At 45.8% G+C, this 21,542-nt stretch overlaps 1 protein-coding gene across 1 annotated transcript in view; it reads left to right on the top strand.

Moving 5' to 3' along the window:
- The window catches only part of fig4a (FIG4 phosphoinositide 5-phosphatase a), a 490,173-nt gene that overhangs the window by 250,222 nt on the left and 218,409 nt on the right, over positions 1-21,542 (top strand). Inside the window, exon 21 of the mRNA XM_084313832.1 lies at positions 9,744-9,829. Coding sequence (XP_084169958.1) covers positions 9,744-9,829 — 86 coding nt within the window. The remainder of the gene's footprint in view (positions 1-9,743; positions 9,830-21,542) is intronic.

Below are 21,542 nucleotides of genomic sequence, written 5' to 3'. Positions count from 1 at the left end.
ATGACAGTGGCATTGGCTTGAATCATAAAATACATGCAAGACATTATGATATAAAATGAGCTCACAGATCACATCAGCTCCAATAGAACTACTTGTTGACCTCCTGACCTCCTGATACTCTGCCATGTTCCACACCATCCTCCTCTTTACCTTCAGCTTGAAACACATCAGGCCGACTGTTTGTTTAATTTGCATTTTCAACACGTTCCATTCACAGGCGCCCTGGTATGCAAATGTTGGTTTGATAAGATGCTTATTATGATACAATCATTCTAAGGATTGTGTGTAATACATTTGTTTTGTACACTAATTGCAAGTTATGCAAATGTAAACTAATCGAAACTGCATAGTGCACTTTTAAATTACTATCTTTGTGAGGTTACTGTAACTGTTTTATAATTTACATTACATTGAAAAGATACAAAGATATATTTTTTAAAGCTGGATTTTCTAATACAGAAGAGGTATTATTTAGAACATTACTTCATATTTTTCTTGTTATTTATTTTGTCCAGTAAGACTTGAAAATATATATTATTTTGTCATAGGTTGATTTAATTATTTTCTTGAGATTTGTCAGATTACTTTAGGCATAATACAGCATGTTGAGTAACTTTGATTATAGAGAGATATTATTTTGTTATATAAAATTTTAAATAATATAAACAATAATTGTCTATCCATACAGAGGAGGCATACTTTAAATATATTAAAATGATAAGGCATCTTTGAGTAAACTTAGAGTATCATTAAGTATCTTGAGGCTGAAGGCAGAGTGTCCTCTTTAAAAAAAAATCACAATATGGTCACCCTTGAAGTCGCATGATAATTCACTTAATAAAATAATGACGAGTCAGCCTCCTAAAAAGACAAAAGTTAGTGACACGAAATAGAAATTTAAAAGAAAGCAATTAAATAAAACATACAATAAATACCCATTTTTAAAGATACAAAATGAGAAAACGTGTAGGCTAAACCCATACACAAATGCAATACACATTAAGGCAACAGCTGAAAGTGTGATTTGAGTTTATTTTTTAAAATCGATTTACTAAAAGTGTAGAGATAACTAGGTAGGTTGTTATCCACCTATAAATAAAAGACCAGCGATTACAATTCTCTGGCCATGTCCCACGGATCCCCCTCGGGGGGGGGGGGGGGAACCACACGCGGTAAGAAAGCCTGGCGCTTGGCGGCTTCTTTTAATCAGGGGCACCCCGATCTCTTCAATCGTGGGGGATGATTGGGGGGGGGGAGGTTGCTCGACGTTCGTCCTCTTTTTTCTTTCTCAACACATAGTGATGTGGTGAATATATATTATACGCGAGAGAACCCCCTTCCCCTGTGTGTGGTTTTCACAACCCCGAGAACCGGCCGGGCGTTTTTAATGATGTAAAGACGAGTAGACCGAACGCGGTTAAATAACAATCACCGGCTCCCGCCACAGAATGCGATGCACACAAGACGCCGTGCTATAGAGGCGGGGAGATGAATAAAAGATGAGATGTATTTTGCCGCCTTTTTGATCCTCTGCCAAGTGTGTCCGAAATCCCCCCCCCGCCCCCGCCCCCATCTCTCCGTTCCTCTCCTCCTTCGCTCCCCCTCTCTCTTTCTCGGCGCGGCCTTGAGCTTAAGAGCTCTTCGTGAATATTTTGTGTCCACCACGTGTCCTCGCACGCGTCTCTCTCTCTGTGGGTCTCGTGTCTCGAGTCTCCCTGCCTCCCGGTCCGTCGTCCCCGAGGATGGATCACCGACGTGTTCGGCGGAACACAGGGCTGATGAAATATTTAAACATCTGATCATTACCTCGCTCGCCTGCGTAATTACACTCACTCATTTCATATTCCGTGTGTGTGTGTGTGTGTGTGTGTGTGTGTGTGTGTGTGTGTGTGTGTGTGTGTGTGTGTGTGTGTGTGTGTGTGTGTGTGTGTGTGTGTGTGTGTGTGTGTGTGTGTGTGTGTGTGTGTGTGTGTGTGTGTGTGTGTGTGTGTGTGTGTGTGTGTGTGTGTGTGTGTGAGAGAGAGAGAGCAGGGAGTGTGTGCATGTGTGGACATTGTGTGTGCATGTGTGGACGTTGTGTGTGCATGTGTGGACATTGTGTGTGCATGTGTGGACATTGTGTGTGCATGTGTGGACGTTGTGTGTGCATGTGTGGACATTGTGTGTGCATGTGTGGACATTGTGTGTGCATGTGTGGACATTGTGTGTGCATGTGTGGACATTGTGTGTGTGTGCATGTGTGGACATTGTGTGTGTGTGCATGTGTGGACATTGTGTGTGTGTGCATGTGTGGACATTGTGTGTGTGTGCATGTGTGGACATTGTGTGTGTGTGCATGTGTGTGTGTGCATGTGTGGACATTGTGTGTGTGTGCATGTGTGGACATTGTGTGTGTGTGCATGTGTGGACATTGTGTGTGTGTGCATGTGTGGACATTGTGTGTGCATGTGCTCTCATACCCATGTATGCAGCTCTACAGATGCAGCTCTTAGCACTGTGAGCTCTGCTCTGCACTGCGGAAATCATGCACCGTTAACCTGGCAGTGCTGTTAACGAGGCGTCTGTCTCTGTGCGTGTGCGTGTGTGTGTGTGTGCGCGCGCGCGCGTGTGTGTGTTTATTTGTACAGCTTCGCTCTCTTGGAGCTGATCCCAGAACAGTTCCGCCCCCCCAGCCCGCTCCTATCTCTTTGAAACAAGCGACCTGTCGCTACAGCTCCCAGATCAATACTCCTGGAGTGGAAGTTAAGCGTGTCGCGTTCAACACACATGGCAGCGGTGCCACAGAGGATCATTGAGCCACGGCTGCTGTTATGTAACGAGCCTCGCTGGGCCTTTTTGAACAGGACCTCTGGAGAGAGAGGAGTGTAACCCCCACTACTACTATCACTACTGCTATCACTATCACTACTACTAGCACTATGACCACCACTATCCAGGGCTGTACGCTAAGCTTTTTCACTAGGGACACACTTGCCCCTAAATGAGAAATTTAGGGGCACAGAATATTTTTTAGGGGCACATTTTTTAATAACTATTTACCATTGTAGTGCAAAAAAATATGTTCCTCCTGCCTCATTACTGTGGTCCTTTTATTTAACATTTAAGTGCGTTTGTTTTCAGGTTTGTATCTTTTATAATGAACCAACTGAGAAAGTGTGTAAATCACTAATAGAACAAAAACAACAAACTGTGTGTGTGTGTGCGCGCGCTTGTAGTGCTCCTTGAATGAGATCACCACAACACACACACCATTGCATTAATCAGGAGGACAAGAAACTCTGCATACCTTTGTTTCACAATGAAAAGTGCTTTATAAATAAAATGAATTATTATTATTGTAAATAACCCCATGAAAGGTTTATTATTTTTATGGGTAATTACCGGTAATTATTTGTGATGTTACTGGTTTCAGGGTGTGCCTAAAGTAATCAATGTGTTGGGCCGTTTATAGAGATCTATGTCAATGAATGTTTATGTATATCCAGGACTTTTTTTTATAAGAATTGAGAGGAATTTGTATATGTGACCTTTATTTTGAAAACCGTGTTGCGACGCAACCTTGTTTAAGTTTGCGCTTTTGACAGTGAAATGTTCAGTTCAACTTAGCTCGAAGGAAAGACTAATCAAAAAGGTTTAATTGACCCGTATGAGGCTCTTACGGTAGGACTTTGATTGTTTATAGAAGAGGAATGTAATACTATGCAAAACGAGACATAAACAGTGATTTTACCAGCAGTAAGTTGCAAGCCACTTTCATACGGGGAACCGTGACAATTATTAGTATTATCTTATTTGCATATTGTCTCATTATTAGATAGATAGATAGATAGATAGATAGATAGATAGATGGATAGATGGATAGATGGATAGATGGATAGATAGGTTGATACTTTATTGATCCCCGGAGGGAAATTTAAGTAGACAGTATTTCACGTCGTAATAGTGGGCTACTCACCTAATGCATGGCTGACATTAAGAAGTTTCCGTGTCCCCGTCAATCATCACTGCCAGGTCCGACTTAATTTAATCGGCTATGGTCTCTTATCATCTCTCCACATCGGACGTGGTTGTCATAAGATGGACTGATATCCGCTCCGTTCTTCTTGCAGAGCAAAATTAGCGGCTTAAACGTATTGAAAGGAAGATGCCACATTCAGTTTCGATTCGATTGTTCGCTAGGAATTATGGGATTTGGTGTTGGATGTATGGACTCTACGCAGACGGGACATGGTATTTAATTGCACGATAGACTACAACTACCAAGTATATAGCGTGGCCCAGATTAACTTCACACGCAAATCTTTTTTTCACACAGGCAGCTACGCAGTCAATTCATTCATTGCCGACAGATTTTTTCATAGCACCGCGACATTATGTCGCACTGTTGTAGGCTAATGATTTACTATTTTTGTATCCAATTTGTATGGATTCATTTAGGAGTGAAATGCGAATGAAGGGTTGAAATCACTACTCGCAAGGTTGCCCCCAAATATTATTTTCCACTCGCACGGGCCAAATTAAGGGGCAATTTGCGGTAATCTCGTCGCAGTGTACAGCCCTGCTATCACTACCACTACTACTACCACTATCACTACTACCACTATCACTACTACCACCACTACTACTACCACTATCACTACTACTACCACTATCACTACTACCACCACCACTATCACTACTACTACCACTATCACTACTACCACCACTACTACTACCACTATCACTACTACTACCACTATCACTACTACCACCACTACTACTACCACTATCACTACTACTACCACTATCACTACTACCACCACTACTACTACCACCACCACTAGTACTACCACTATCACTACTACCACCACTACTACTACCACTATCACTACTACCACTATCACTACTACTACCACTATCACTACTACTACCACTATCACTACTACCACCACTACTACTACCACTATCACTACTACCACCACTACTACTACCACTATCACTACTACCACCACTACTACTACCACTATCACTACTACCACCACTACTACTACCACTATCACTACTACCACCACTACTACTACCACTATCACTACTACCACCACTATCACTACTACCACCACTACTACTACCACTATCACTACTACCACCACTACTACTACCACTACCACTACTACCACCACTATCACTACTACCACCACTACTACTACCACTATCACTACTACTACCACTACCACTACCACTATCACTACTACTATCACTACTACCACCACTACTACTACCACTATCACTACTACCACCACTACTACTACCACTATCACTACTACCACCACTACTACTACCACTACCACTACTACCACCACTATCACTACTACCACCACTACTACTACCACTATCACTACTACCACTATCACTACTACCACTATCACTACTACCACCACTATGACTACCACTATCACTACCACTACTACGCTAGCCAGTATGAGGAACAGCATGGTTCTGGTCTGTGGCTCGTTGGACGGAGCCAGTATGAGGAACAGCATGTTTTTGCTGAGAAAGGACTCCATCATTCAACATCAACAATGGCAATTAAGAAACAGGGCTTGGGGTAAAAACAAAAACAAAAAAACTGAATCTCATTAACTGTCTGAGACCCAGACACTGTAAATTCAGTTTTATAGACGTTGATTAGGGCTGGGCGATATGGCCTAAATTTTCTAACCTTTCGGCGATACACGATACACATCACGATGTTTTTCCTTTTTTCCCCAAACAATTCATTATGAGGCTTACCAAGACAGTATTTGAGTTTGCACGCGAACATTAAAGACAAAAGACTCATGCATTTAGCATTTTTATATTATATATTAGATTCTTAGATTATATATTTAGCATTTTAGCCTTTAGTTTTTTTAGATTATATATTAGATTAGATTTAGATGATTAGATTACATATTGTAACTATTTATTTATTTACATGTATGTATACATTTATTATTTGAACGGCTTAAGGCTATATCTGTACTTGATGTTTGTTTGCATACTTGAAATAAACTTCAATCAAATCAAACCCCCCCTCTTAAAAACAAAAACCTGTGTTTAACCTAGCCATCTATAAAACATCATGCTAAAACTGTGAAACAAATGTCCTACTCCCCTAAAGAGAGAAATACATAGCAAGCATGACTCAGTTATCCAATAGTGCTGCTGCTTTTTATTTTGTTAAAATCTTTTAGTTAATAAGACTAAAAGACTACAATATATATGACTACAAGGTCCAGAAGCCGACTTCATGACGGCTTCCTGTCCTCTCATTCCATTTCCGGTTTTCCGGTTAACGTTACATTTTCAACAACAGATTGCTGCTAATTAAACACTTCATGAAAACGGAGTAACGGTAACGTTATGTCGGGTTCATACGTGTAGTGTAGTATGAACTCGACATAACGTTAACATTACTCCGTGTCCACTGTTGCAGCCACTGTTGCGTCGCAGATGGATGGTACACTCTGTTAGCTCCGTAGCTAATCCGCTCATAGACTAATTTACCGATAGCAGTACCGTTAACGTCGGAGCTTACTCCTGGGTTTCAGGGGGCATCCCTAGCACAAGCCACCGCCTCTCTGTCTCTGGCTAGGTGTGTGCGCTTGCGTGCGTGTATGTGCGTGTAGATGACGTAATTTGGGCAAGTGTGTGTGTGTGACTGACTTTTTTTTCTGCAAGAGGGAGAGGCGAGAGGGAGAGGAAAGCATTTAGCACTGCGCTTTTAGTCTCATCTCAGCCGCGGCGGCCTCTAACGCGAGGGCAAAACATCACGATATCCACGATACGTTTAAAAAGTGTATCGTTAATGAACTGTACCCGATATTTATATAATATCGTCATATCGCCCAGCCCTAACGTTGATTATTTTACATTTAGTCATTGAGCTGATGCTTTGATCCAAAGCGACTTACAAGTTGTGTACAGGTGAACAGGAAGGGTACAACTCTTTCAGATAAGTAACAATGTCTGTCAAACAGTGTTGAACTTGAGTGCTACAGTCTTGAGTGCATAGCAGGTACTAGGTAGTAATATAGGCACAGTAGCTTCCTTAGTAGCAAAGTGCATAATAGTAAAAGACAGTATGATGTTTTTATTTTTTCATTTATTTTTTCATTTCAGGTATTGATTGAAGAAGTGTGTTTTTAGTCGACGGAAAGATTATGATCTACTGATGAAACGGCACTGTCTACTACTGTATATATTTTTTCACCTCAGTCTACTGGAATGAGAGGGAATCCAAACTGTGGTGTTTGATTTTTTTTAATTCTTTTCTGAGCTGCAGAACTCGCGTCTCCCTAGACAACATTAGATTATCATTAGATTACATTAGATTAAAATCAAGTTATCAGATACAGCACAAGTACAGTACAACGAAAAGAAGTTGGCATCTAACCAGAATGTAAATGTAACAGTAAAGTGCAATAACAATATACAACGTACAAGTGATTCACTTATTAACTTGTAACTTTTGGTTGTCCAAACAATAGCTTGAAACTCACACCTTGGTGTGAGAGCTAAGGTGCTGAAGCCTCCACCATCTGGCTCAGTCTCCCCTTCTCTCCCTCAGTGTCTCAAGTGGCCCTGGGAAGCACTCCTCTCAGCCAAACTCATTTGACCTACATGTACTTTGTACTATGCGTTTCACTATTAACTCATTCAGTGCCGGAGCTTAATCCGCGAGATGGCGCTAGTACGCCACCGCTGTAAGTCAATGGGGGGACTGCGAGATTTGCGAGTGCTTAAAATATATCTTAAATTATAGCTATGGGTCTAATACACCCGTCGATTATCAGTGAGTTGCTTCCAGTCAACATGTACAAAACGGATTGTTTTTTCATCTGTACATTTCCGTTTTATACCGTTTTGAATATGAGTATAGTTTGGGTGCTTCTGAGTAATTCCAGAGAAAGACGCGATAATAGCGTTTTAGTGGAATACACTAAACACGTTGTAATTTTTTGCCTGATTATCGAATCTTCCTGAAATCAACGCTAGATCATCATTATTATCCTTCCTCGTGCAAGCATGCAATGTGGTTTAGACCGCCCCCCCCCCACCCCCCCCCCTGCTGCCACCAACAGCACACAGCCACACATACAGCATCGATCGGGGTAGAAATAAATATCAGATCAACGATCAAATTTATATATAGTGTTCTTACCTTGTATCTGATGTAATGCAAAAGAAATAATCCAATTAGCTGGTCGCCATTCCAAATACTGCTTGTGGAGGTCCGTACCACATTACTGACCGTTTCACAATGACGGGCGGGCGGGGTTAATGTTCCAATGCATCGTTGTATCTGCCTACCTCGCCTGAGTATTTAAACCCTGCCCGCACGGCTCGGATCATCCCAGAAAATAAACTACACCATTCCAAGTGGAGTGCAATACCCGCTGGAAGGCGTAGGCGGCGGTATTTGCCCTTTTGCAAGCTCGGACCCATTCCCAACGATAACATCAGGCTGGATGGATGAAAATGAATGGATATCGCAAATAAAATAAATAACGATTAAAACCCGACTATACTCGTGATTGGCGCTCAAGCGATGGCGAGTTAACCGACTATCATCGTGACTGGCGCTGAATGAGTTAAACCTATATTGATCATGAAGATTATTCTGCACAGTGATACAGGTATAAATAGTAGTAGTTGTAGTAGTTGTATTCAGTCATCACACACAATACAATAATGTAATATCATTCAACTGTCTTTGATTTTGCCAGTGACTGAAAAGGTACAGCTTATACATGCCTGTCCTATATTCCTATCAAATTAAGACTCCAAAACAGGAAAGAAAAAATAATAATAATAATAATAATAATAATAATAACAAAATAAGAAGTATTCACATTTGTAACCTTAAAAAATTGAAAAAGAAAATATATAGCCATACTGGCCAGCGGTATAACTAGTAATATGTACAGATATAGGTATGTATTAAAGCACATCCCCCACAGCAGCAGACGTGTCTCACTTGGACGTGCAGGCCGTGATAAAATGTCCTCCTCGGCTTTCCTCCCTCGTAGACATCGGTCGTTTCACGGGCTGATTGATTGTAGTCCTCCAGCCGCAGAAATCCATCTCACATCTACCCATGTGCTGCTTCACGGGCTGATTGTAGTCGTCCAGCCGGGGGAAATCCATCTCAGATTCGATTCGATTAGATTGTACTTTATTATCATTATATTAGCATACAACGAGATTTGGGACTCAAACACTATTGGTGTTTGTAATTGTAATACAAGCGAAACATAAAATACTATACAAGAAACATAAAATGCTATACAAGAAACATAAAATACTATACAATAAAACTGTTACAATACAATATGCTAAATAACAATATACAAAATAACAATCACAGTGTCAGACGGTAGTGGGTGGGTATTGCACTGTGCACTTGAGGGGTAGGATGTTGCACAGTGTGGGAGGAGGGGAAAGGGTGAATTATTGGTGCATGTTAGAGTTCAGGGTGGTGATGGCTCTGGGGAAGAAACTGTTTGTTCTGGCTCTGATGCACCTGTAACGCCTGCCCGATGGCAACAGGTCGAATGAGTGAATGTGAGGCATAAGTTGTAAAGCTCTTTGGATAAAAGCGCTATATAAATGCAGTCCATTTAAACCAAATCGGAACAGATTTCAGACGAAATGAGAGATCACAACCTCTGATCATGTTATTGACCTCCAGCCCCTGACCTTTCCCCTCTGACCTTTCCCAGGAGTCCCAGCAGCTGCCCGTGAGAGAGACCTATGGGATCAACCTGGCAGAGTTCCCTCCTGAAGAGGACATGCTCATATACAAGAGGTGTGTACGCATTTCATAACCTATTCCAGTTGTTCCCAAAGTCGGGGTCGCGACCCAAAGGTGGGCCGCGATCAGCCACAGGAGGGCCGCGAGATGATTTAAAAAAAAAATCATTATTTTTTTTTTTTTTTTTTTCAGGCCACTGAACTTAGAAGCAGGCCAGGACAGTGTTTCTAGTTGTATTCTAAAATTCTATTCTATTGTATTCTAAAATGTGACTATATGGTTTTATATTAACTTAATAAATAAACAAAAACGAAAAATCTACTTATTTCAATGAACATTTCAAACTAAATAACAGATTATGCACATAAAACGCTGAAAACAACCGAAGCAACAATAGTATTTTAATGAGGCTATTATCATTATTATTTTGCAACAAGTTATCCCTCTCATAAATAGCACATATAAATGAATAACTAACTTGAACTAACTTAATAGGATTGAAGTGATATTTGGCTTAAAAAATCGGTCGCCTGGAACCCCTGACCTATTCAACGTACGCATTTCATAACCTATTCAACGTACGCATTTCATAACCTATTCAATGTACGCATTTCATAACCTATTCAACGTAAGCATTTCATAACCTATTAAACGTACGCATTTCATAACCTATTCAACGTACGCATTTCATAACCTATTCAACATTAAACATACGCATTTCATAACCTATTCAACATAAGCATTTCATAACCTATTAAACGTACGCATTTCATAACCTATTAAACATACGCATTTCATAACCTATTCAACGTACGCATTTCATAACCTATTCAAAGTACGCATTTCATAACCTATTCAGTATAATTGGTCTCGGACAGGTCAGGCGCACCAGATTTTCTCGGCGTATGGTACTTTTGTTTTTGTGTCCAGTTTTGTCCAGTTTTATATATCATGAACGTGATTCTCATCTTGACTAGCTCGTCGTAGAGGGGGTGGTGGGAGGGATTCTCCAGGATAGCAGCCAGCTTCCTTCTCATCCCCCTCTCTGCCTTATTTCCTGTGTTGAAATAGAGCATACAGCCTGTTCAAATATAGACATTTCATTGTGAACTACTGACCGCACACTATAGTAGCCTGAATCGACCATGGTGTCCACACAGTGGTGGTTAAAATAGCTCTGTATTAGTGTTCCAGTAGCATAGGTTCTAGAGTTACCATCCATCAAAAGAGACAACTACCCCCATTCATAAGAGACAACTACCCCCATTCAAAAGAGACAACTACCACCATTCAAAAGAGGCAACTACCTCCATTCAAAAGAGGCAACTACCCCATTCAGAAGAAACAACTACCCCCATTCAGAAGAAACAACTACCCCCATTCAGAAGAGACAACTACCCCCATTCAAAACAAGCAACTACCCCCATTCAAAAGAGGCAACTACCTCCATTCAAAAGAGGCAACTACCCCATTAAAAAGAAGCAACTACCCCCATTCAAAACAAGCAACTACCCCATTCAAAACAAGCAACTACCCCATTCAAAACAAGCAACTACCCCATTCAAAAGAGACAACTACCCCATTCAAAACAAGCAACTACCCCCATTCAAAAGAGGCAACTACCCCATTCAAAAGAGGCAACTACCCCCATTCAAAACAAGCAACTACCCCATTCAAAAGAGACAACTACCCCATTCAAAACAAGCAACTACCCCATTCAAAAGAGACAACTACCCCATTCAAAACAAGCAACTACCCCCATTCAAAAGAGGCAACTACCCCATTCAAAAGAGACAACTACCCCCATTCAAAACAAGCAACTACCCCCATTCAGAAGAGACAACTACCCCCATTCAAAAGAGACAACTACCCCCATTCAGAAGAGACAACTACCCCCATTCAGAAGAGACAACTACCCCCATTCAGAAGAAACAACTACCCCCATTCAGAAGAGACAACTACCCCCATTCAAAAGAAGCAACTACCCCCATTCAGAAGAAACAACTACCCCCATTCAGAAGAAACAACTACCCCCATTCAAAAGAAACAACTACCCCCATTCATGGAGAGACAACTACCCCCATTCAGAAGAAACAACTACCCCCATTCATAAGAGACAACTACCCCCATTCAGAAGAGACAACTACCCCCATTCAGAAGAGACAACTACCTCCATTCAGAAGAAACAACTACCTCCATTCAAAAGAGACAACTACCCCCATTCAAAACAAGCAACTACCCCCATTCAGAAGAAACAACTACCCCCATTCAGAAGAGACAACTACCCCCATTCAGAAGAAACAACTACCCCCATTCATAAGAGACAACTACCCCCATTCAGAAGAGACAACTACCCCCATTCAGAAGAGACAACTACCCCCATTCAGAAGAGACAACTACCCCCATTCAGAAGAAACAACTACCCCCATTCAGAAGAGACAACTACCCCCATTCAAAAGAAACAACTACCTCCATTCAAAAGAAACAACTACCCCCATTCATGGAGAGACAACTACCCCCATTCAAAAGAAACAACTACCCCCATTCAGAAGAAACAACTACCCCCATTCAAAAGAAACAACTACCCCCATTCATGGAGAGACAACTACCCCCATTCAAAAGAAACAACTACCCCCATTCAGAAGAAACAACTACCCCCATTCAAAAGAAGCAACTACTCGTGGAATGAGAGCCGGTGTGTTTGCGTGCTGGAGGATCCGGGGGCTGGTTGTGGGGGGGGGGGGGGGGGATCCGGGACATTCTTTAGTCCCAGCCCGCCCCCTGTCCTCAGGGTGATGATGATGATGGTGATGATGATGATTATCGCCGTCGATTGGACATCGTCAACAGCTGCCCTGCTGTGTGCAACAAAGAGTTCTGTATCGTTAGTGGCTTAGCTTGGCATCACACTGCACTATCTCGCGTACATGCACGCGTACTGAATAAACCACAAATGTACCTCTAATACCAGTATTAGTCTGACCACACCCCTCATCAGCTTACCTTCATAAGCAGGTGTGTGGTCACCTGCTCTCCTCCTTCTCGCTTTCACCACAAGGAAGAAGTGCCTCGGTAGATCCCCACACTTGACACCATGATGGAAGAAATTGGATTAGGAACAGCTTGGGAAACAAGGATACGTTGACATCATATCTTTATTTTCTCTCTCACTATTTTCGAGAAAATACGGCGATATTGTCTTCGTACTGGAGTGTCTAGAAGATGATGATCATTCTAAAAACCCTCCACCGGTTTTCGTATTGGGAGCACGCCGCTGCATGCTTCTCAACTGCAGTTCCTTGCTGTGTTTGTTGGGGTGAAACCTGTCAGGCCACAGCTGAACTGTCGGACATGCCGCTGTTGTGAGAAGCGGTGCGTTCCAGGTTGGGTGAGTAGTGTTTGCTGGCGGGCTCCACTTGTCTGTTAGTGCTATGGGGGCTACTTGACAAAGTTTATGGAAACCGGCCCCAGGCTAAGGTCCTTTGTTTAGCCGCCTAGGCGACAGAAGGCCTTGGTCTGGAGACCATTATAGTTTTAACTAGTGGGCCGCGACCATTGACACTGGTGATCCCTGTGTGTTCTGGACGAGTGGATTCTCTCTGTCACCGTGTTAAGGCCCCATCTTTCATATCCAAATGAGAGTATTCCTTCACGAGGGGATATGTGCATGTAATGTGCGATAGCGGCAGATTCATGTTCAAAGTCAGCTATACAGGCCAGTTGGTACTGTGCTGATTCCGCCGGATGTGGTAAAGTCACCGTTGTGAAGCGGTGTTGACGTCTTGTTTTCTCTTTTCTCTTAAAAAGTGAGGAGAGGTTCAGAACGGCGGCCTGTCTGGGTGAGTGTTATGTCATTGTTTACATGTTCATAGCTTACGGTTAGCCAGTCAGCTGTTAACTGCTGCGTTAGCCTGCTGGATCGCTGCATGGCCTGCTTAAGGCCTACTATTAGCCAGTCAGCTGTTAGCTGCGGGGCTAGCATGTCGTGGTCGCTAGGTAACGTTAGCTTGCTGCTATGGCCATGGCTGGCGCGGGGTAGCTTAGCTTCTCGCGCGCCGCCGGGAGCTCGCTTCTGATCGCCGTTAGCTTGATGCTATTCTGTTGAACGTGCTTTGATTTTAACATGTTTTACACTCTTGACCGCGACGTCATCCTTGACAGGGGATGTTTCGTCGACCCTGCCCTGAGCCTGGACGGGGATTGCGTCAACAAAGAGGACTGTAGCGACTGGTTGGAGCGGCGACGCTGCCCGGATCGAACAACACAGGACGGCTGTGTTCTACGGTGTCTTGTGACTGCACTTCGCTGATCTGCGTTCCGGGTAGGAACGGGGTTGACCAGACCTCATAACACGTCTTCTGGTTTTACTTTGCTAAATGTATTGTGAATAACGGTGTTTTTTCCCAAAACGTGTGTTGTTGCAATGCATTTAGGATACGTTGCGGGTTATGTGTGAGCTGTTTTTGTCACTGGCAGTTAGCTTCTCCGTGCAGATCGTGATGTATTGATCTGGTTGTTGTGTGAGAAACATCATGGTGTTTATGTGTACCGTGTACTCACTACTAAGGCAACTAACCTATGAAGCTATGCTTGGTGACAAGTGAGTAAAAGAATGTTCTTTCTCAGACTGTAATGACAATGAACAGTGTGTTCACACATTAACAGGTTTTCCTGTTTTAACTGGCCGTATTGAGGGTAAAATAGGAGGATTGTGTTTTCCCCCCCGGTTCCCTGGGGACTTTATCACCTCCTATCAGACATGTTGTGCATTAATTGTGTCTTTTGTGTGGTAGGGATACGATGTAACTCTTAGCTTGATTGCTGAGGTTGTGCTAAATCTGCTGGAGAAACTTATTTCCTAACGGGAAATTGGTTTGGTTGCTGTCATGTGTGCTTAGCAAGGCCTGTGGTCGATACTAATCAAGAATGATGTATTCTCTCATTGTGAAAAAAACGGCGTTCCTCTGTTGAGTGTTTTTGCCATTTTTTGTAGGTGATGATGGGTTGTGTGTGTCATGTGACCTACAACTGGGTTGTACTGGCCACAGAAGCACATGTGTATGTTGGACCGGGGTTCTTAGAGCCCTCTCTATTCTGTGTTTTTCCTTAGTAAAAATCAGATAGCAGGTTAGCTCATGCGCTGTGTGGAGCTGTGAAACGCTTCATAGAGCTGACTATGACTGTGTCATATTCTCTTTTTGTCGTTACGTCGTATCATGGGTGTGGGGTCGTAAAGGGGTGAACTGGTAACCTTTCCTCTCCCCATTGTTCTGTCGGTCAGGGGTACACCCCCTGTCCTTCAAGGTTCCCGTCACGGGGGGGGGGGGGGGGAGGGAGTTCCTGGTCCCACGGCCTGGTATATTGGGCGTGTGCACCGCAGGAATTCCCCCGCCATAGAGTACGTCACCGTGCGCGTCTCTGTTGGTAGGACTTCCGTGTGCTGTTCAGGTCCATGTGATGGATCTGTTTTCAGGGGGGGTGGTCAGGGCTCCTCCTCACCAAGTGCCTATTCAGGCCTTCTGTGAGTTCGGACTCCTTCTTCCATGTGAGGAAGCCTCCATCAGAGTACAGAGCCTTCCTCCTCAGATTGTCAAAGTGAGTGGACCCTCTAGAAGGGTCCTTTTCTATTGTATGTATATTCGATTCAATTCGTTTATTGAGTGTGTATGGGTTCAGTGCCTCTTCCCCGGAGGCCCTAAAACCAGTTTTTTACATGGCTCAAGGTGCAATATATTCTTTTCAATCTGTACAGCTCGCGTGGGAAGTCTCTCTGGGGATCCCCGTCTCTTTCCTATGGGAGGGTGGTGGGATGTAAAAATGTGAATTTTTTTTACCCCGGCTGTGTAGACTGGGATACATACTGTTGATGCTTCCTTCTTTCTATTCCAGAAGTGTTGGAGTTAGGGAGTGTCACACCCCTCTTGTCGTTCCCCTGGGCGCCTTGGGGATTCAATGACAGGTCTAAATAGCCTGTTCATTGATGGGGGTGTGTCCCGACGCACGTATAGTGCTAGCTCGCTGTAAACAGGCGATTGACTGGCACGCCTTGGTTGCTTGTGGTTGAAACAGCGTTTTTATAAAGCAACTGAGATGGGGGTTTTTCCTCTTCCGGCGACCACATCCCATGACCTGGGTGGGTTGTCGACGGATTCTCGTTCATGTCTGGGGGATGATGACGGGATGGATCTGAACATATGTAGTGGGGTCTCACGCCCTTGGGGTGGGCCACCAGGCGCGGTTCGTCCGAACGTCTGGGTGCCGCCTTCTTTTCATGTTAAGATCAACACGCATATCTGCCCTTCTCCTGGAGTAGGCATGTCGGCGTGGTTAGGGCACGGGACTGGTTCTGGTCACGCTGGTCCAGATCAGTTGAACCCGTTGTCCGCCGGGGATGCAGATCTGCTGTTCTGGTACCCTGAGGGACTTGGGCTTTTTTCAGGGGGAAAAATGCCAGGTCGGTCTGGGTGTCACAGGGTTAAGCGCTATGGAGACCCTGGTTGGGTATGTTTTTACTCAGCACTGTCGTCATGGCTTACAGCCATGCCATTCTGTACGCGCTCGATCTCGTCGGATCTCGGCCGCTACACAGGTTGGTCCTGGTTAGTACTTGGTTGGGAGACCGCCGGGGAATACCAGGTACGGTGTGCTTAGGGGCTGGTTCTCCATTATTTTTCGCTCCTCTCTCACGCATGGCGAAGAGGGGCCTGTGGGGGTGGTTTTTTGACCTCCTCTGGTGACCCTGTGCTTCCCGTACCGCCAGGCCCGGTCCGAAGTGATGTTTGCGACCCGTAGGCCTGGGTTAACCCTTTTTGGAAACTGAAACACTTGTACTGCGGTATAGCCGGTGTATACCCGCAGGTGTGTTTTGGAGTTTTTTCTTGAGGGGTTATAGGAACAACCACCGCATTGGGTAACACCGAGGTGGTTGATTCCCTGGTGTGTTGGAGCAGTGTCAACTCCCGGGTTCACCGTTTGAGGGTGCCCCTGCACGTTCATGACGTCTGCCAATCGTGTCAGCCTTCTCTGCCTCGACCCCTCTGGGTGGGGGTTGTTAAATGGAGGCTTGGTCATGCAACACCGCCAGCTTACGCTCCTTCCGCCGGGGCGGCTGTGTTCAGCTGTCCCCTCTGGCGCCTGTCTCGTCCGCAGTCTCCAGGCTAGGGTTAACAGCCTGTTGCCTGGTTTTTCCCCGGTGCGCTGCCTGCTTCCGTTGGTTAACCTTTTTTGTGTGCTTACGGCCATGCTGACTGCCTGTTCTGCAGGGTCAGTGTGCCAGGCGGTGTACTATTGGGGGGACGGGGCCCGCTCGGCTTACGGCCATACCGACCTGAACACGCCCGATCTCGTCCGATCTCGGAAGCTAAGCAGGTTCTGGCCTGGTTAGTACTTGGATGGGATTCCGCCTGGGAATACCAGGTGCAGTAACTGAGGGGCCTTTGAACGAATACGCTGGCGATGTGGGGGGCGGGGCACTACGTGCCCACCTGGTGGGGTCTTGATGCTGGCATCATGGACTTCTCCGGGCCCCCATTCCGGGGAGTCCAGTCCTTTTGGTGGGTCTGGGTCTTCCTTCGCGCTCCGCTGCTACGGCCTTGCCACGGGGTTGGGTTTGCCCTTGACCCCGTGATTCTGGGGGCAGTAACGAGGTTGTTCCTCCGTTCGTTCCCGGGTGGCATGCGGGTTGTGCGTGTGTGTAGTCGTGGGGTCAAGCCACGGTCTGCTCACCCTGTGCGTTAAGTTGCTTGAGTGCCTCTTCGCACGGTCGGGTCCGTCGCCTTCCCGTGAAGCCTCTAATAGGGGGGATACCCTCCATTAGGGGGGGTCGGGGGGGCTCGGCCCTCCCTGTTCTGATGGTTTTGGGGGGCTGTCAGCGGGGTGTATTTGTCAGCCAAGTGGCTCCGCTTGGCCTCCCTTGTGCAGTGTGATGCCAAGCTAAGCCACTAACGATACAGAACGTTAGGTTATGACTATAACCAAGTTCTGTTAGTTAGGGGCGATGCTTGGCATCAGACGGCCGCTGCAGCCCTTGTCCTCACCTTGTGGTGAAAGCTTGGGAAGGAGGAGAGCAGGTGACCACACACCTGCTTATGAAGGTAAGCTGATGAGGGGTGTGGTCAGACTAATACTGGTATTAGAGGTACATTTGTGGTTTATTCAGTACGCGTGCACGTACGCGAGATAGTGCAGTGTGATGCCAAGCATCGCCCCTAACTAACAGAACTTGGTTATAGTCATAACCTAACGTTCCTATCTCACCTGCCTTTGTCCAGATGCCTGTTTCTTTGCCTTAAAATCACCCCCCTTTCAATCACCTCCTCTCCTCGCCCTTCTGTCTCGCTCACCTCCTTCTGTCTCGCTCACCTCCTTCTGTCTCCTCGCTCACCTCCTTCTGTCTCCTCGCTCACCTCCTTCTGTCTCCTCGCTCACCTCCTTCTGTCTCCTCGCTCACCTCCTTCTGTCTCGCTCACCTCCTTCTGTCTCCTCGCTCACCTCCTTCTGTCTCGCTCACCTCCTTCTGTCTCGCTCACCTCCTTCTGTCTCCTCGCTCACCTCCTTCTGTCTCCTCGCTCACCTCCTTCTGTCTCCTCGCTCACCTCCTTCTGTCTCCTCGCTCACCTCCTTCTGTCTCGCTCACCTCCTTCTGTCTCGCTCACCTCCTTCTGTCTCGCTCACCTCCTTCTGTCTCGCTCACCTCCTTCTGTTTCGCTCACCTCCTTCTGTCTCCTCGCTCACCTCCTTCTGTCTCCTCGCTCACCTCCTTCTGTCTCACTCACCTCCTTCTGTCTCCTCGCTCACCTCCTTCTGTCTCACTCACCTCCTTCTTGTCTCGCTCACCTCCTTCTGTCTCGCTCACCTCCTTCTGTCTCGCTCACCTCCTTCTGTCTCCTCGCTCACCTCCTTCTGTCTCGCTCACCTCCTTCTTGTCTCGCTCACCTCCTTCTGTCTCCTCGCTCACCTCCTTCTGTCTCGCTCACCTCCTTCTTGTCTCGCTCACCTCCTTCTTGTCTCGCTCACCTCCTTCTGTCTCCTCGCTCACCTCCTTCTGTCTCCTCGCTCACCTCCTTCTGTCTCGCTCACCTCCTTCTGTCTCGCTCACCTCCTTCTGTCTCCTCGCTCACCTCCTTCTGTCTCCTCGCTCACCTCCTTCTGTCTCACTCACCTCCTTCTGTCTCCTCGCTCACCTCCTTCTGTCTCACTCACCTCCTTCTTGTCTCGCTCACCTCCTTCTGTCTCGCTCACCTCCTTCTGTCTCGCTCACCTCCTTGTCTCGCTCACCTCCTTCTGTCTCGCTCACCTCCTTCTGTCTCCTCGCTCACCTCCTTCTGTCTCGCTCACCTCCTTCTGTCTCCTCGCTCACCTCCTTCTGTCTCGCTCACCTCCTTCTGTCTCGCTCACCTCCTTCTGTCTCCTCGCTCACCTCCTTCTGTCTCGCTCACCTCCTTCTTGTCTCGCTCACCTCCTTCTGTCTCGCTCACCTCCTTCTGTCTCCTCGCTCACCTCCTTCTGTCTCGCTCACCTCCTTCTTGTCTCGCTCACCTCCTTCTGTCTCGCTCACCTCCTTCTGTCTCCTCGCTCACCTCCTTCTGTCTCGCTCACCTCCTTCTGTCTCCTCGCTCACCTCCTTCCGTCTCGCTCACCTCCTTCTTGTCTCGCTCACCTCCTTCTGTCTCCTCGCTCACCTCCTTCTGTCTCGCTCACCTCCTTCTGTCTCCTCGCTCACCTCCTTCTGTCTCGCTCACCTCCTTCTTGTCTCGCTCACCTCCTTCTGTCTCGCTCACCTCCTTCTGTCTCCTCGCTCACCTCCTTCTGTCTCGCTCACCTCCTTCTGTCTCCTCGCTCACCTCCTTCTGTCTCCTCGCTCACCTCCTTCCGTCTCGCTCACCTCCGTCTCCTCGCTCCATAATCCCGACAGGCTGTATAATAGGTACTATATAATACCAACGCAGTCCATTACTTAACGAGGTCCTCAACCCCCTCGGAAAAACTGAACAAAACAAACCCGAACAAACATTGTGTTCTTTGGAACTGAACATGTTCACTGATGGAGCCGTTCACCACACGGGTCTCTCTCCTCTCTCTGGGTGCCACTCGCTGCCAGGCCTGCTGCCTGCGGATAAGTGGTGTGATTTAATATGTCTCTGTGAACTTGTGTCCAGGGGACCGACACACCGGCACCGGATGTGGACGTCGTCAGCGCCGTCGTCATGTTCACCACAATGATGACAATGAATGAGGCCAAATTTAAAGTAGCACAAAGTAGTAACGCAACAACTTTTACTCAGTGAGCACTCATTTTGCATTTGCATTGGCGGCAATGAGTGCTCAGTGGGTAAAAAAATAAATTTAAAAAACCATTAATTATACTTTGGGGGGGAGCCACCCATAAGATGTGTGTGTGAAAGAAGACCACAAAAAGCAGCAGTGACTGCTCTCAGCTGTTTAACACTTAAAGACCTAGACGCCATCGCCAGTTGTAGGTTGTCTGAAGTGCAGTGTGTTACTATGAACATTTACTAGAATGCAGGGCGGCTACGTGGCGTAGTGGGCAAGGCACTCGCCACGAAATGCTGGAGACGCTGGGTTCGCCTGTTCGAGCCCAGCGCTCCACATTGCTTTCAGTTTAGCTGGTCGTTCATACTAATACACATTGGCCGTATTACGGGGAGGGAAACTGATGGGTGGGGATCGGGCGTTGTGGACAGCGACTCCTACAGGTCGGTTGGTGCGCCTGCGCAGTAGAATCAGGAAGTGTCGGGGGCAGCGTGAGCCTCCCACGCGTTACTCCTCGCCACTGAGAGATCGAGCTGCGCAGGTGAAAAGATGCGACTGCTGTTACCTCAAGTATCGGAGGGGACTTGTGCTATGTATGACTTAGTCCACATTGCAGCCGGCTTGTGGGAGGCAAGAAACAGCGTTCGTGACAGGGGAGGGTTGAATTGGATGATACGAAATTGGGATGGGAGAAAATATAGAAAAATGGGAGAAAAAAGTGGATAAAAAAAAAAACATTTACTAGAATGCAGGATTTGAAAAAAATAAAATCTCAACATTTTTCACTGTGTGTATGTGTAACTACTGTAGGAGGGATATGACGACTGTGTGTAACTACTGTAGGAGGGATATGACGACTGTGTGTAACTACTGTAGGAGGGATATGACGACTGTGTGTAACTACTGTAGGAGGGATATGACGACTGTGTGTAACTACTGTAGGAGGGATATGACGACTGTGTGTAACTACTGTAGGAGGGATATGACGACTGTGTGTAACTACTGTAGGAGGGATATGACGACTGTGTGTAACTAGGAGGGATATGACGACTGTGTGTAACTAGGAGAGATATGAGGACTGTATGTAACTAGGAGGGATATGAGGACTATGTGTAACTAGGAGGGATATGAGGACTGTATGTAACTAGGAGAGATATGAGGACTATGTGTAACTAGGAGAGATATGAGGACTGTGTGTAACTAGGAGGGATATGAGGACTGTGTGTAACTAGGAGAGATATGAGGACTGTATGTAACTAGGAGAGATATGAGGACTATGTGTAACTAGGAGGGATATGAGGACTATGTGTAACTAGGAGGGATATGAGGACTGTGTGTAACTAGGAGAGATATGAGGACTGTATGTAACTAGGAGAGATATGAGGACTATGTGTAACTAGGAGGGATATGAGGACTATGTGTAACTAGGAGGGATATGAGGACTGTGTAACTATGAGGGATATGAGGACTATGTGTAACTAGGAGGGATATGAGG

This window comes from Notolepis coatsorum, assembly GCF_963971535.1.
Source record: "Notolepis coatsorum genome assembly, chromosome: 5".
In the NCBI taxonomy this organism is placed as follows: domain Eukaryota; kingdom Metazoa; phylum Chordata; class Actinopteri; order Aulopiformes; family Paralepididae; genus Notolepis; species Notolepis coatsorum.
This window is presented reverse-complemented; position numbering and strand designations above follow the sequence as displayed.